Source organism: Gossypium raimondii, chromosome 1 (genome assembly GCF_025698545.1).
Source record: "Gossypium raimondii isolate GPD5lz chromosome 1, ASM2569854v1, whole genome shotgun sequence".
Classification (NCBI taxonomy): domain Eukaryota; kingdom Viridiplantae; phylum Streptophyta; class Magnoliopsida; order Malvales; family Malvaceae; genus Gossypium; species Gossypium raimondii.
Genome location: NC_068565.1, coordinates 216,080 through 231,809, shown reverse-complemented (window position 1 = coordinate 231,809; position 15,730 = coordinate 216,080). Strand labels below are relative to the sequence as shown.

The window sequence follows — 15,730 nt, the reverse complement described above, 5'->3', positions numbered from 1 at the left end:
TGTCATTCCAAGACAATTGTTGGGCGTATTGCATGATCCTACATGGTCGTTCTTCTTCTCTAACATTCCTTTCCTCGAGGTTGTACGTGACGATTATGACAAGGTGGATACAACGAGAAATGTGTCACGAGGGATGAGCTGTGGACCGTGTGCAAGCATAATCGTTTAAGGTTCGGGAAGGGTTACTCCCATGAATGCCACTTGTCTGGCTTTACTAGGGTATAAGAAAATTCACTTAATGAGTAATTTTAATATCCGTTGTAGATTTGTTGTGGTTTAGGTGGTTAGGATACTTGACTCTCACCCAAAAAAAACTCGGATTCGAGTCCTGGCAATGGAAATTTTTTTTAAAGAACTATTGGACGCTATGTTTAAAGTTTAACCCATTTCTTCCGAACATTACGTATGAAAAGGATTCTAAGTTCATACTAGAGTAAATTGGTAGGTTATATTGTTTTATTTATTTTAGGAATTTAATTTTCGACTTCTTAAATTTTAAAATTCAAGTCTAATTGTTATATTGTTTTTTTTAAATTTATTGATGTGATATTTTGAAATTAAAAAAACTCATTAAATAGCCATGTAACAAAAAAATATGTTGTAATAAATCTAAATTTAATAAAATAATTTTAACAAAATTAACAATTGAACTTAAATTTTGAAATCTGAAAAATGAAAAGACTAAATTCTAAAAATAAAAATATAAAGACTTGTGACATATTTCAATCTATCGGGTCAAATACCTAATTAAAAAAAATAAAAGAAAACACGCAAACAACTCTTTTTTTTTTAATTAAGTGGCAACATTCGATTCATTCGTAAGGTGTGTTACCTAAAATATAAAATCTTTATATATACATATATATCAGTTATCAGCTTTTGGCAACCAATGGCATTCTCAAGGCTGTATATAAAAGTGTAAAATGTCACATACCTTCACTACGTTACATGGTAAAGCTCCTCTCCAAAAGTTGACTCTTTTTTTTTTTTTTACTTGTTCATGGGGCAAGGAATGTAACAGAAGAAGCAGAGAGCCTTTAAACCATGTGTCCACCAATATCTGCACCACAATACTGGTTTTATTACTCGAAATGTTTTGCAAGGAAAGTCACACATGATTAGCCTACATATGGAAAATATTTGTATCCAAAGAAACTCATGTGTTCAGAGGGTCATTTGAAGTACATTCATATACTTATGTCGGGATATCCGTTAGATATGGGTGTTGGATAACGCTACTTCAAGAGAGAAAGGAAAAAGGTAAACTACACTTAAAAGGCACTAAACTATTAGTAAGTTTATATTTTGGTCACTCAATTTAAAAAAATTATAAAATGGTTATTGAACTATTCGAAAGATTTCATTCAAGTCACTGAACTGTTACATTTTTTTCTTTAAAGTCCGGCTAATGAGCTCCAAGTGATAATTCGGCAACCAGTATGATGGATCAATACCATTGACAAGTAGAAGAACATACTTTAGATCCAAGTCAATCTGACGGTTAGTGTTGGAGATCGAAGAAGAAAATTGTTTAAATTTTCGATTGGTGTAGATGGTGCGAACAAATAAGACTATATAACAATGATTTTAACAACCTGATGACTTAAATGAAATATTTCAAATAGTTGTTCAAAAACATGTGTAATAAAGTTATATATGATCCTCCAAATAATTATAACAAACAACTTCGAGTCCGGGTAACATATAAGAAAACTACAAGGAAAACAAAGGAACTATCAACCACAGACAGAAAACTGTAGTCTCTTTTCATCAAAGTTTTTGTCCTTGCTACAGATAAATAAAAACAGTATAATTTTTGTATACCTCTGTTACAACTAGATTAGTTTTGTCTTACTCATACCTAACTATAAAGATTCCAAATCAACAAGACAGGTAAGCAAGCAAAAGCCAACATGTTACCATGTTTTGTGTTCAAATGTTATTTAGCTGTTTCTATCATTAGCCACCATTTCTCATGAAGATAATTAGCACAGCTTGACCCCAAGACAAAAGCCTAGGAAATCTTATGGCACTATATAAGTCAGGAACCGCACAATGCTACAGTTTTTTCACTTCTTTAAATGCCACTTAAACACCAGTGAATATAATTTCCAACTGTCTGTCATTAAATTTCAATCTTAGTAACATGTATTATGTTTTAGTTACATGAATTTGGCAACTATTCTCACATTGGGATCTGAATTTTTTTTTTGTCCAAGTTAGATCCTAAATTTGACAATTGTTTCTACATTGAGGCCTGAACTTCTGGCTCCAATGTGAGAACAATTACCAAGTTCAGGTCCTAATGTACAAACAAATTCGGGGACTAACTTAGACAAAGAAAAATTCAAGCCCCATTATGAGAATAATTGTCAAGTTTAGGGCCTAATTTGGACAAAAAAGATTCAAGCACCAATATGAGAATAGTTGCCAAATTCAAACCCCAAATAGTGATTTAACCCACACAGTAGCTGCAATCATGTCAAGCTGACTTCATCGAGATTGACAACGGTGAAGAAAATTTCATTTCTAAATTCATAGTTCACATCAGTTAACAATTTCCAAAGTCATTCAGAACAAATATGATCCCAACAGACTAATACAAAAAAAATCCACCAAATATGACAATGTTAACATTCTTTTTCTTTCCCCTACTAGTCGATTACAGTTCATCAAACATAACATATTGAGCTCTAAGGGAAAAAAATAATGAATGCGTTAGGCAAAAGGCATTTTCATGTGAAAGAAAGTAAATCTGCTTGGGCAATCCAATTAATTATTTGCACACTTTATCAATTTTAGATCACAGGCATTTTATTTTCTAAAATAAGGGATATGCCTTAAGCAAAAGGCATTTTCATGTGAGAGATAGTGTATCTCATGTTGACGTACAGGGACCAGTTTTTAACAATAGAAATTTGATTGAATTTTTAATAGAATGACCAGTTTGCTCTTTGATCTGATGTATAAGGCCTAATTTGCCTATTTTTTTAGTAGAGGGGGCAAAATGCAATCCAACTCTTAGTATAGGGGCCTTTATGGTACTTCTATCATTCAAATATATATAATATAATATAAAAGTATCAGGAAATGTCCATAAAACAAAAAAAACCTCAGAACCAAATGTTTGCAATGCTCTTTAACAAGTGAACAAACATAAGCCAGAGATAATACCTAGATCATTTATCAGGCTCTCTTTTGAAGGATCCAACAGGGACCACACTTGCAGAGTCATGATTATTGTCACTTGAAACATCCATGGCTTGCTCCTTAAACATGAAACAATTACCAAATTAATAAGGTTTTTGGAAAAAACAGCAAGTAAAAATAAAGGACAGAACTTTGGAAACCGATACCTGAATCGTTGAAGCCTGGTCATGCAGCCGTTGGGGGTTGGTATTTAGATCAATCAACTTATTACCTACCTTTCCATCTCCATCACCATTACCGTCAAGCGCCGGAACAAGAGAGAGTCTATGATTTTGCTGGTTCTCTCTCCCTGCAAAATTAGGTTGCCATTTTTGGTCCTTCCTTACATCATTCAGATCAACCGGTTGCAACCCGAGTTCCTCCAAATGAGCAGGCTTATCCCCTGGAAACTACAATAAGGGGAAGAACTTTGGCAGGCTAAAACCAATTGGCTGCAGTAAAAGACCTCCATAGGTAGATAATATAATCGCCTATAGTGTGATAAACTCAAACATGCAATAACAACAATAACAATATAACAGGATCCAACTTAAAACTGACTCAAATGTAAAGAGCATACGCAATCCCAAATTTAACCAATGTGGGCTTCCTTACATCATTTGGATCAACCGGTTGCAACCCGAGTTCCTCCAAATGAGCAGGCTTATCCCCTGGAAACTACAACAAAGGGGGAGAACTTCGGCAGGCTAAAACCAATTGGCTGCAGTAAAAACCTCCATAGGCAGATAATATAATAGCCTATCGTGTGATAAACTCGAACATGCAATAACAATATTACGGAATCCAACTTAATGCTGACTCGAACGTAAAGAGCATACGCAATCCCGGATTTAACCGATGTAGGCTTCCTTACATCATTTGGATCAACCGGTTGCAACCTGAGTTCCTCCAAATGAGCAGGCTTATCCCCTGAAAACTACAACAAAGGGGAAGAACTTTGGCAGGCTAAAACCAATTGGCTGCAGTAAAAACCTCCATATGCAGATAATATAATAGCCTATCATGTGATAAACTCGAACATGCAATAACAACAACAACAATATAACGGAATCCAACTTAAAGCTGACTTGAATGTAAAGAGCATACGCAATCCCAGATTTTACCGAAGTGGGATGACAACCATACCATTAAAACAGTGAAAAAAAACAGTCTACAAAAGAGTTACAAACCTCAACTCTCTGCCTCAACAAGAGATATCTCCCATGGGTCCTTTTACCTCCAACATGTACAATCATATCACATTGCAAGCAAAGGGAACTGCCATCTACTTCACAGTAAAAGAAAGCTACATACACAAATCAACAAATGAAGAAATTTCCAAAAAAAGAAAATGTTTTCACAATAATTATACTACTCAATAAGAAAAAGGAAATCAAATCATCCATCCATCCATACATGCATACAAGGGCAAATTTAGGGGGCAGGCAGGGACCTTGGCCCCCATGGAAAGTTAACCTTTCAATCTCCCTATAAATAATAAATTTATAAAATTATATATGGTAAATTTTCCCTTTGGCCCCCCCAAAATGGAAAAAAAATCATTTTAGTCCTATAAAAAATATTGAAATTATAAGTTTTGACATCTAAAAAATTTATAATTCAATTCCATCCCACTAAAATTTTCCCGGATTCGCCTTGATACATACATACATGCATACATACATACATACATACATACCAGGTGCATTTTCGCATATATCACAGCGTGGGACATCACTGGGGTCAGCTAACCCAACTCTCACATGTCTACTTGCAAGCTTGTTACACATGTGAACCTGAAAATTCCCAGTAAATTCACATTTAATCAAATTACTGTTAATTTTTTTAACAAAACTCTTGAGATGATTTCACTAATTTCAATTCCAAGAATTTCAAGTCAAATACAAGTGTGCAAATAAATCAAACTATGGACATATCTATAGATACTCATCGATTAATCACTAGTACTGAAAAGTTAGAGGGAAAAATGAAGAGACCTTTTCGTCACAGGAACGGCAAAGAGCGGCCTCGTCGGCAGCACAGAAAATGATCGCCGCGGCGCTCTCACAAACGTCGCAAAGCGTTCGCATTTTGGCTTATTTGTTTCCTTTTTTGTGTTTAACTCCTTACTTTATTCGCTTTGACGGCATTCTTTCACAGAACGATGAAGAGAACTGATAAAAATTTTCAAAAAAAAAAAGGATTCAATGATTCTACAAATAACTATTCATTTCAATTACAACGAAAGAGTGATTGAAACTAGAGATGATAAATCGGAAAAAAAAAAAAAAGGATTGTTGATAAATGGAGAAGCTGAAAACAGAGGAGCAAAGCAGCTATTTTTGTTTTTCGTAGACTCGGAGAAACTACGAGAAAAGAAATTGCCTAGAGCACACACAACAATGACGCGCTGCGAGTATTTAAATCTTCATACTCGCTCTTTTATTTTTTTCAATTTTTTAACTCTCATAAAATAATTCAAATATAATATAAATAATTTTGTTATTAAATGCAATAAATTTTTTAAATATTTCAAGTAGTAGTATTCTCATTTAGAAAATTTCAAGAGTTATGTGGACTCTATTTTTAAAACAAAAATTTATAAAATAAAATTTGCTGAATGATTTATCAATTTTGGACAAACAACATTTCATAAACTTATTCTAGAAGAGTTAGAAAATCTCTCAATCAATTAATAATCAAAATACATCTAAATCGTATTAAAATAAAATCAAACATAACTTACACGATAACATTTAAAAACAATTAAATCTAAACTAAAAATACATGTATGAGTTACCAAAAAAAACTCAACTAAAAATATCAAAATTTTAAAATCATAATCACAATATAGTAATTAATTAATAAAATTATGTATTTGATTTTAATTAATTTTAAAAATATTTTTTTGAAAGATATAACTGGGCTAGTATAAATAATGGAAACAAAACACAATAATACCCAATATAATTGGGTTTGCAGTCTGCTGAAAACACCCTAAAGCAATAGGTGGGCTACAAAGTTTACCCATCAGAATTTTAGCCTAATAAAATAGAAATGAAAAAATGAAAAAAACACAAAACCTAACATTATTACCCAGTCAAATCAGACAGCCTGGACGAATTAAAATCTCTCATTTTCATGCTGAATCGTCACATCTGTTTGGCAGATAACAGTTTCCAAAACGTTCTTTCTTCAATCCTGTTACCATTTTCAATTCTCTTTCTTTTTGAAATTTTCTTCAATCCGGGTTTCTTGACCATTCCTCTTCCATGGCTCCTTCGTTGTAGATCGACTCATCTCTAACCAGGTACCTCTCTTCCCCATTTGCTAATGCTTCCTTCGCTATTTTGTGGGCTTGGAAGTTCTTTGATTTTTGAATAAACTGAAAATCTATTTCTTGAAATAGCGAACTATGACTCTTGATATCTTTCATAATTGCTCCAATGATCGATTTATCCATCTCTGCCGATTGACATTTTTTAATGATTGTCTTCGAATCTCCCCTTATTGTGACTGATCGGAGGCCCAGTGAAATACCCAGCTTGATTGCCTGTAGACAAGTGAATGCCTCTGCAAGAAATAGAGATGAGACATTGGAATGAAGGGTTGTTTTTAAGACTCTTATCTCTCCTATCCGATTTCGTACAATGACCCCCGACTCCGATCTAGACCTGTTTGCATCAAAAGCTGCATCAAATTGTGTTGTGTCCTCCGTATGTCTCTATATTCTGGCAGTCTTCAAGGTACGTCTTTCTTTACCCACTTCTTCAAGTTCTGCTATATAGCTTTCTATTTTCTGTGCAAGGTCCCTTTCTGATGCGTGTTTTTTTTCATGTGCCATTTGATTTCGTGAGCTCCATATGATCCATAAAGCGCAGCAAAACATCTGACACTGTTCCTTAGTTCCTTTTGCAAATACCCATGTAAGCCATGTTCTGGTATTTTGATCTGAATATGATGTAACCCAATCCATGTTAATATTATGCTAAACTTCAGTACTTGTAAGGCATTGCTGGAATACATAAAAGTTGTCCTCTTCCCCGAAGCCACATCGAGGGCATCTCACATTTGTGGTTATTCGCTTGTATCGTAGGTTGGCTAGTGTAGGAATATAGTTCCAGGATATTCGCCAGACAAACAGTAGAGTTTTTTATGGAAGTTGTAAATCCCATAACTTTCTGTAGAATTCTTTAAAATCGGTCTGTAATAAGTTATTAGAAATTGAATCAACTTCTTGTAATAGTTTATAGGTGCTCCGTACAGAGAACTCTCCGGTCGGTTCACCTTTCCAAACGCGCAAGTCTTCACTGTCCGTTTCTGCAAGTGGTATCTCCAAAATTTTTTTAGCTATATCCGATTGAAAGGTACTAATAATGACCTCCGTTTTCCACTTCTTATTTGTTACATCAATTAAATCTGATACTGTTTTTAGCTCCCTATTTTCATCTCCGTTCTGCCATGTACTAGGTTCAATCCCTGGAATCCACCGATCTGTCCAAATGAAAACATTGTTTCCTCTCCCAACTCTTCAACTTAGCCCCTGAAAGAGGAGTCTCTTTACTGCCCAGATACTCTTCCAGGTAAGAGAAGGTAAATTCCCCAACTCTGCACTTAAAAAAACAGACTGTGGATAATACTTTGCTTTAAAGACTCTGGCTAAAAGTGAATTTGGATAATTAAAAAGACGCCACCCCTGTTTGGCTAATAACGCAATATTAAACTGACTGAGATTACGAAAACCCAAACCTCCATTTTCTTTTAAACTGCAAAGATTATTCCAAGAGCACCAATGAATTCCCCTTTACCTTGACCCTTTTTCCACCAAAAATTCGCGATAATTCCTTCTATTTCTCCGCATAAAATTTTTGGGAGTAAGAAGCAAGCCATTGAATATGTCGGGATGGCCTGTAATACAGCTTTGATGAAAACTTCTTTCCTGCCCTGCGATAAAAATCTAATGCTCCAGGTATCAATACGCCGTCTTAGTCTATGTTTCAAAGCTTGAAAAGAAGCCTTCTTTTTTCGTCCTACCATGGTCGGCAAACCTAGATAACGTTCTGGTTCATTTGAGCTTCGGATTCCCAGCAAGTTTACCACCTGACTTCTTTCTTCTGCCGTCGTATTTTTGCTGAGAAAAATAGTTGATTTGTCCATACTCACACACTGTCCCGAACCTCTTTTATACTCACTTAAGATTTCCTTGATTGTATTAGCCCCTCTACATGTTGCCTCCCCAAAAAGAATGCAATCATCTACAAATAATAAATGTGATACATGTGGTCCTCTTCTGCTTACTTTGACACCCTTCAAAAAACCTTCATTTGTTGCTTTTCTCATAAGACTGGAAAGGCCTTCCCCACATATTAAGAAAAGAAATGGACTCAAAGGATCACCTTGTCGAAGTCCCTTGATGAACTGAATGTCACCCCGATATTTCCATTTACCACAACCTTGTAAGAAACGGTAGTCATGCATTTCATAATAGTATCAATCCAACTTTGAGCGAAACCCATTTGACACATTATTTCTTTAATAAAATTCTATTCAACTCTATCATAAGCCTTACTCATGTCCAATTTTACAGCTATATAGCCCTTTTTCCCCACTCTTTTCTATTTTAGGGAATGCAATATCTCGTAAGCAAGTAGAACATTATCTGAGATTAATCTTCCTGGCACAAAGGCACTTTGTGCACTATCAATGCATTTATCAATCACTCCTCTAAATTTGTTCGCTATATAGCTTTTGCCATTATTTTATAAATGACATTGCATAAACTAATTGACCTAAAATGTGTCACATTAGCCATATTATTAGTTTTTGGAACGAGCACAATATGAGTTGTATTAATTGAACTAACCTTCATATCTTCATTCAAGAGTTGTAGACAGAAGGAAACTACATCATCTCCAATAAAATGCCAACACTTCTGATAAAATAAAGCTGGGAATCCATCTTCGCCTGGTGCCTTAGTGGATGCCATCTCGAACAAAGCCTCGCGATTTCTTCTCATGTATATTGCGCAGTCAGCTTTTTATTTTCCTATTCATAGATACATCGACCAATACCCAAGAGTAAATAGTCGAGATTCTCTTGATTTTCTGAAGCAAATAAATTCTGGAAGTAGGATCTTGCTATTTCTTCTATTTCTTGAGGATCTCTTGTATCCTTTCCATGTGCATTTTGTAACCTCCTGATCTTGTTTTTTCTCTGCCTTTGGGTTGCTTGGCTATGGAAAAAAGTTGTATTTTTGTCACCTAATTTTAACCAATTCAATCGAGCCCTTTGCTCCCAATATCTTTCCTCCTTCTCAAACTCCATATTTAGTTGAATCTTCGTATCGATCATCTCCGCCATGTTAATGTCATCCCTTTCAGCATCGAGTAGCTTAGATAGCTTTGTTGTTAAAAATTTCTTTTTCTATTTTTCTTGTTTCGTATTTTTCCAGCCCAATTTTCCAGCCCCTTCATTAGGATTTTCGTCTTCTGCAAAAAATTACCTGGTGTCATCTTCCACTGCTGCTCAGCTTCAGCAACGAATAAGTCCTCCAAAAACCACCAGTTTTCAATTCCGAATATATTCTCATTTTGTCGTCTTGTTTTCTTTTTAGTATCAATTAAAATGGGACAATGATCAGAAAAAGAATGAACCAAATGTTGAGCTTTAACGTCTGAAAATAGTGAAATTCATTTCTTATTTGCCACCCCCTATCCAACCGTTCTCATATATTCGTTTTTGAGAGATTACCTCTTTCCCATGTGAACCATCTGCCCGAATAACCCACATCATTCAATTGACAAAACTCCAGCGCCTTCCGAAACATTTCCATTCATGACTTCATTGAAATCTCTACATACTAACTATGGTATATTATCTCCATTAGAGAGTTTTTTCAGAACAGCCCATGAATCTTCTTTATCTTGTGCGTACAGGGTACCATAGAAACCTGTAAAACGCCACATAACTTCCCTCTCATCGTCATGGACTATCGCGTCAATATGCCTTTTAAAGAAAATTTTTAAAGAAATATTAACATCATTCTTCCATGCCAAACATATCCCTCTTCTAGTTCCCTCTGCGTCCACCTCAATTCTATTCACAAAACCACATCTCCGTCGAACTCTTTCCATCTGTTTTCCGCAAAGTTTAGTCTCCATAAAGAAGACTATGTGGGGATCACAAGTCGTCAGCGAGTGCCGAAGTCTTCTAACTGTCCGTGGACTCCCCAATCCACGGACATTCCAACTTATTATTTTCATAATGCCCGGTCGGCTTGCCTCTTGGCACCGCCGATGACAAATGATTAAGATCCATTAATCTCCTATTTCTTGCCGGAGAATTTAACTCCTCAGTCTTTGATAAGTCGTCGCTCTCCCTTCTAGATCTTTTTTTACCTTCTTCTCCTACTAAGGCTACATCCTCCAAGTCATGATCCATCGCATGTTGACCATGGTCTGTCAGTGAGCTAACCTGCTTTGCATCATCACATAATAAACCACCTTCCAAATTAATACTGAGAACTGGATCAACAGCCTTCCCAAAACTCTTCCTGTGGTCTATTCATAAATCTCCTGTTTGCCTCCTGAATCCCGTCTGAACCCCCCTCCTCTTCCTCTCGTTGCCAGACACTATTCATAGTCAGAGCTATTTGGGATTGTGCTTTTATTGATAAATCCCTCCCCATTTCAGCTATTTCCACTCCAGTCATCATTTTTGCCTCACAAAACGAGTCATTATGGCCCAGTTTTCCACAATAGAAGTAGAAAATAGTCAATATTTCATATTTAAAACAAACATATGATTGTCTTCCACAAAATCCGATTAACTTCTTTCTTTTCAAAGGACGTCTTATATCAACTTGGACCCTAACCCTCATAAAGTTTCTATTTTCTTTCCCTAAATTTGACACATCATATTCCATAAAATACCCCAAAAAATTCCCTAGATTCACTGCTAAATTTTCAGAAAACAAACCAATAGGCACTTCGTGTATCTGAACCCAGAAAAGGGTTAGCACTAAAGAGACCTGCAACGAATCCTCCCTCCATCGCAGTCTATAAAGTATCAATAGATGATTATTGAAGGTCCATGGGGAGCCTTTCAAAACCCTCTCCATATCCATAAAATGAAAAAAATTGGAACAAAAACCTTTTTTCCCCCAGATCCCGAATGCAAACTCCTCGAATAGGATGCCATAGATTTGCCATAGTACTTTTCATAGCTGGAAAGTGAATTATACTCGCTGTAAGAAAACACCCCACTAATTGAAAAAACTCCTCACTTCTTTTCGTACCTGGATTTTCTTGAATTTTAATAACATCTTCCTCTTCGTTGATCGATAATTGGGCTAATTCATTCTCAATAATTTTCAAGGACACAACGCCGTAAGCCAAAAAGAAAGACAGAAGAACAAAAAACCTAAAATCTTGCCAGAGGCGGCAGACACAAACGTGCTAGGGTAGCATACTGTAAAAATATTTATTTAATTATATGATAACGTGTTTAAAGAACAATTAAAAAATTAAAGTTTGTTGGCACATCGATGTATTTACTTTTTTTGGAAAAGATTCCGAACAGAAAGATCCATTAAATTTTAAAACAAATTTTTATTTTGAATGAACCAAATCGTTTTAGACTTTTTCAACAATTATGAATTTAAAATAAATCAGTTAGACAATTTGTTCATATTTTCGGGCAAACACGTGTTAGCATGTCAAGGCGAATGTGTGTTGTTTAATTACGGTGGGTAATAAATCCGTGAGTGCTAAGCTGCTGTCACCATGATTTGTTCACTAATTTTTTTATGGTGGCTTTTTATAAAAAACAATCATCAACGCGCTTGATGAAGATGTGGATGATACAATGATCATTAAGTAGCAGGGTCCATAATACTCGTGGTTGGAGCAATCAGCATATTGAAGTTAGCAGTATTCTATATAGTAAAAAAAAGTAACATTTAGTACATAAATTTGGTATTTTTTTCAATTTGATCTTTAAATTTTTTTTTGGTTCATATTATTTTTGAAATTTGGTAATTTTCTCTATTTGGTCCATACATTTTTAATTCCATTAAGGGTCTGTTTGATTGACGGAATTGATTTTCCGGAAAATCATTTCCAACTTTTCCAGCGTTTGATTGGCGGAAAACATTTTCCATTTGGAAAATGAACTCCAAAACAAGCGAAAATGGGTTACATTTTAGGGAAAATGTCTTACCCTTTCAATTTCCGTAAGACATTTTCCGTGCTCTCCTCTCTATCGCCTCCTTCATTCCTTCCTTCATTTCCGTAAAAAACGCTTACATTTATCGATTTTCCAAGAACTTGTTTTTTAATTATTCAATACTTGTTTTTTAACACAATTACAAATAATTTAGTTGATATTAGTTTTTTCAATTTATAACGATTAATCTGTAGCTTTATAATTGAGTATTATTATAAATAAATCTATGTAAAAATAATTTAAAATATAAAAATATTTTCAAAAATCATAAGCAATGAAAAATATTTTACATGATTCAATCAAACCCGAAAATATTTTCCAAGAAATCATTTTACGAAAAAGTAAAACATTTTCCGAAATCATTTTACGGAAAATATTTTCTTGGCAATCAAACAGAACCCTAATTTGTGATGATTTGACACTTTAAGATTAGATCATCTTAGCTAATGTTTTTTTTAATTACCATTTCTTATATATTCTATAAGTTTTGTTTTTGTTTGGATTTTATATTTTTAAATATTTTAGTGGTGATATGATATAATTTCAAAGGATTATACTATCACGTTTTTTATGGAATTTAAATTTAGAAATTAAATTAAAAATTGGCATTCTTATGCATCTTACATTTAAAGTTTTGTGGAATACCATTAGACTATCATCCAAAATCCTTTTTTCTATTTTGGATTATCTTTCCTTTCTTTTGGATAATTGGATTATTATCCATTAAAGGTGGCAAGTAAAAGACTGAAAAATATGTGAACGGGGAAAAGTTCAACTAAATAATAAAAGATATTGACCTTTCAAATGAAAAATTAATAATACAATCTTAATTTTTAAAATAAATTTATTTTAATATTTTATACAATATGAGTGATAGGAGGATTATGACCATTCACACATTAAGAGGTTTCAGAAAGTGTTGAATTTTGTTGAAAAATATTGTCGTAATACCATATAGAAATCTCGCAGTCATTGTCAATCTAATTTTATTTATGGTCTTATATATCCATTGGCAAGTGCCTACATACGAAGGCTTGGAAGCTTTAGTTATAGTGCACCTCTTACATGTGTGTTTGGACGTGACTGACAGGTCATATGTCGTGTTCTTAAAATCGTTTGACCTGTATGACAATTGACCCATGTACATGAGTCACCATAGATATTGTTTTCTTAACAAGGTTCACTTAATTAATGAGATTCAAAGGTGGGGAGGTAAAACTAAAAAGAAACAATGAGCCTTCAAACGATTTTCATCCATCAATTTTGGGATCGTGCTTTGGGCCACCACCCTGTCCACGTGTTTTAAATTGAGGCCACTAGTATTAAAAATTATATATTTCAATCCATGCACAATATATAAACCAGAATTCATGACGTTCACTCTATCAGTAATAAAATAGTATTTTTGAAAATAATAATTTTTTCAAAATATACATTTTGAAAAAAAATAGTGATTTTAAGCAGATAATTTTGTTTAAAAGGGAAGCTGTAATTACATCCACTAAATTTTCTTGAAAAGGTATATATATATATAGTTATCTTTAAAAATTTAGGAAGTTATTAGAAAAATAGGCAATATGTTAAAAGGGTAAATTTTCAAAACAAAAACTAAAACTACATAAGTAGTCTGATTTTATTACTATAATTTAAGGAATTTTTCTTATTTTTATTGTATTTTTGTAATTGAGATAATATCATTTAACTCATAATAATTATTAGCATAATTACAAGATAAAATAAGATTTAATCTCTAAACTTAATAACTTTATCCAACTTAATCTTTGAAATTGTATTTATCCACATTAATAATAGAACTTGACAATTTTTCTCAATTCTAGTCCATATAATGATATTGTGTCACATCATCACTTAATAGTTACATTTTAAGAAAATTTAAGTGATGAAATTATACAATATTAAAATATCACATTTCACATAAACCAAAATTGAAAAAATTTAGTGCATTTATTTATTTTTTTACAAAAAAAGTTAGTGCATTTAGCTTCAGGAAATAAAGGTTATTTTATTTTTCTAGAAAAGAAAAATAGTAAAGAAAATATATTTGGTTAAAATTTTAAAAATAGTTTTTGAAAATTAAAATATATGAAAATTAGAGAATAATAAGAAACATGTTTTCATTATTTTCAATAAAATGTTTTGAAAAAAGAAAAAAAATGGAAATAAGAGATTTTTAATTTTCATTTTATGCATTAAATTTACCCTAGTTCAAATTCTTTAGAAACATTACCTTTAAACCTTTTCTTATCTTGTTGCATTTTATTTTACTATTGTAATATATTTTAATAAATTATATTTTAATTTAATTATTTAATTGTTTTCATTTTATTTTGAAAAATAAACATTTTCACTATTTTCATTATTGAAAAAATCTATTTTATTTATTAAATATATTTTCAATTCTCCAAAAATAGAAAATGAAAACTTAAAAATTCTTTCAAACCAAATGCTATATCACGTATCAAAGACAAACCCTAATAATAATATTGAAGTTTTTACAAATTCTATCTCAAATCAAAGTTGTTTGAATTGAACCTGGTCGAATCAATTGAAAATTAGTACAATTTTAAAGACCTAAGTTTTGTAAAATAAATTATCTCATTCTACAGAGTTCCTTACCTGAAACTCAAACTTATTTTGCAGATATGCCAACATATAGCACCCTACTAAACCAGATTGCGAGCATCTTTACTCAGCTCGAGAACACAAGATGATAACGATTGGAAAATTTCATATGATAACAACTCAGGTGTGTGTCTCGGATATAATAATGCATATGCCATGGTTCCATTTTTTTCTTAGTTTTACACATATTTTGATGATCATATCCCTACACTCATGATCAAAAATGTGTTCAACACAAATGTCAGACATAGGAACTTAAAGGAAAGAAGACTCGGAGCAACATAGGATGAGCAATCTCAAGGGCATATCAAACTAAGAACCCTATCCAAAGTTGAGGACAACATAGATTTTAATATCCAACTCAAATTAATGTGTAAATGAGACACCTAAATTTACAAGCTATTCATATTCGATTAAAAAATTGTTTAAATTCAGTTTGATTACTATCAAGAGCTAAAATTATCGAAGTAGTTGAACTGGGGCGTCTTAATACTAGACTGAAGTATCAAGCAAGACTAATCAAACTTTTTATTTTATAATATATATTTGTTATTTTTGAACTCAAGCTCTAGCCTAATCAAGCATAAAATCAAACTCAAGTTAGTTTGTTTCAAATCAAGCTATGACCTTGAAAATAAAACTCCATTGAACCTCAGCTTCTTACTGCTTGAGT

General features: G+C 33.1%; 1 protein-coding gene and 1 long non-coding RNA gene across 16 annotated transcripts; one reads left to right on the top strand and one right to left on the bottom strand.

Annotated features, from left to right (window-relative positions):
* Positions 1-757: 757 nt before the first annotated feature.
* Positions 758-5,574, bottom strand: LOC105772861 (B-box zinc finger protein 19). 6 transcript variants are annotated; one of them, XM_052628831.1, is made up of 7 exons: positions 5,187-5,564; positions 4,889-4,985; positions 4,380-4,474; positions 3,805-3,867; positions 3,357-3,599; positions 3,175-3,269; positions 758-1,060 (listed from the first exon to the last, which is right to left on the bottom strand). In XM_052628831.1, the coding sequence occupies exons 1-6, from the start codon at positions 5,277-5,279 to the stop codon at positions 3,180-3,182; spliced, it is 681 nt and encodes a 226-aa protein (XP_052484791.1). In that variant the 5' UTR covers positions 5,280-5,564; the 3' UTR covers positions 758-1,060; positions 3,175-3,179. The 6 variants fall into 6 exon arrangements, with proteins under 6 accessions (XP_052484791.1, XP_052484789.1, XP_052484798.1 ...); XM_052628829.1 differs by having other exon boundaries at positions 4,380-4,495; positions 5,187-5,562; XM_052628838.1 differs by lacking the exon at positions 3,805-3,867 and having other exon boundaries at positions 5,187-5,559.
* A 737-nt stretch (positions 5,575-6,311) lies between these two features.
* On the top strand, positions 6,312-15,609 carry LOC128039892 (uncharacterized). Of its 10 annotated transcripts, none has more exons than XR_008194655.1 (4): positions 6,336-7,556; positions 7,660-7,772; positions 15,076-15,181; positions 15,303-15,609. It is a non-coding gene; the product is annotated as an uncharacterized LOC128039892 (long non-coding RNA). The 10 variants fall into 10 exon arrangements; XR_008194652.1 differs by having other exon boundaries at positions 7,660-7,782; XR_008194648.1 differs by lacking the exons at positions 15,076-15,181; positions 15,303-15,609 and having other exon boundaries at positions 6,331-6,499; positions 6,716-7,556; positions 7,660-11,729.
* Positions 15,610-15,730: the final 121 nt, after the last annotated feature.

Coding starts and splice junctions, on each gene's coding strand:
- LOC105772861 (XM_052628829.1), bottom strand. CDS start 5,279: ATGCGAACGCTTTGCGACGTTTGTGAGAGCGCCGCGGCGATCATTTTC. Junction 4,986..5,186: donor GCCGTTCCTGTGACGAAAAG/GTCTCTTCATTT, acceptor GGGAATTTTCAG/GTTCACATGTGTAACAAGCT. Junction 3,270..3,356: donor ACCAGGCTTCAACGATTCAG/GTATCGGTTTCC, acceptor TTCATGTTTAAG/GAGCAAGCCATGGATGTTTC.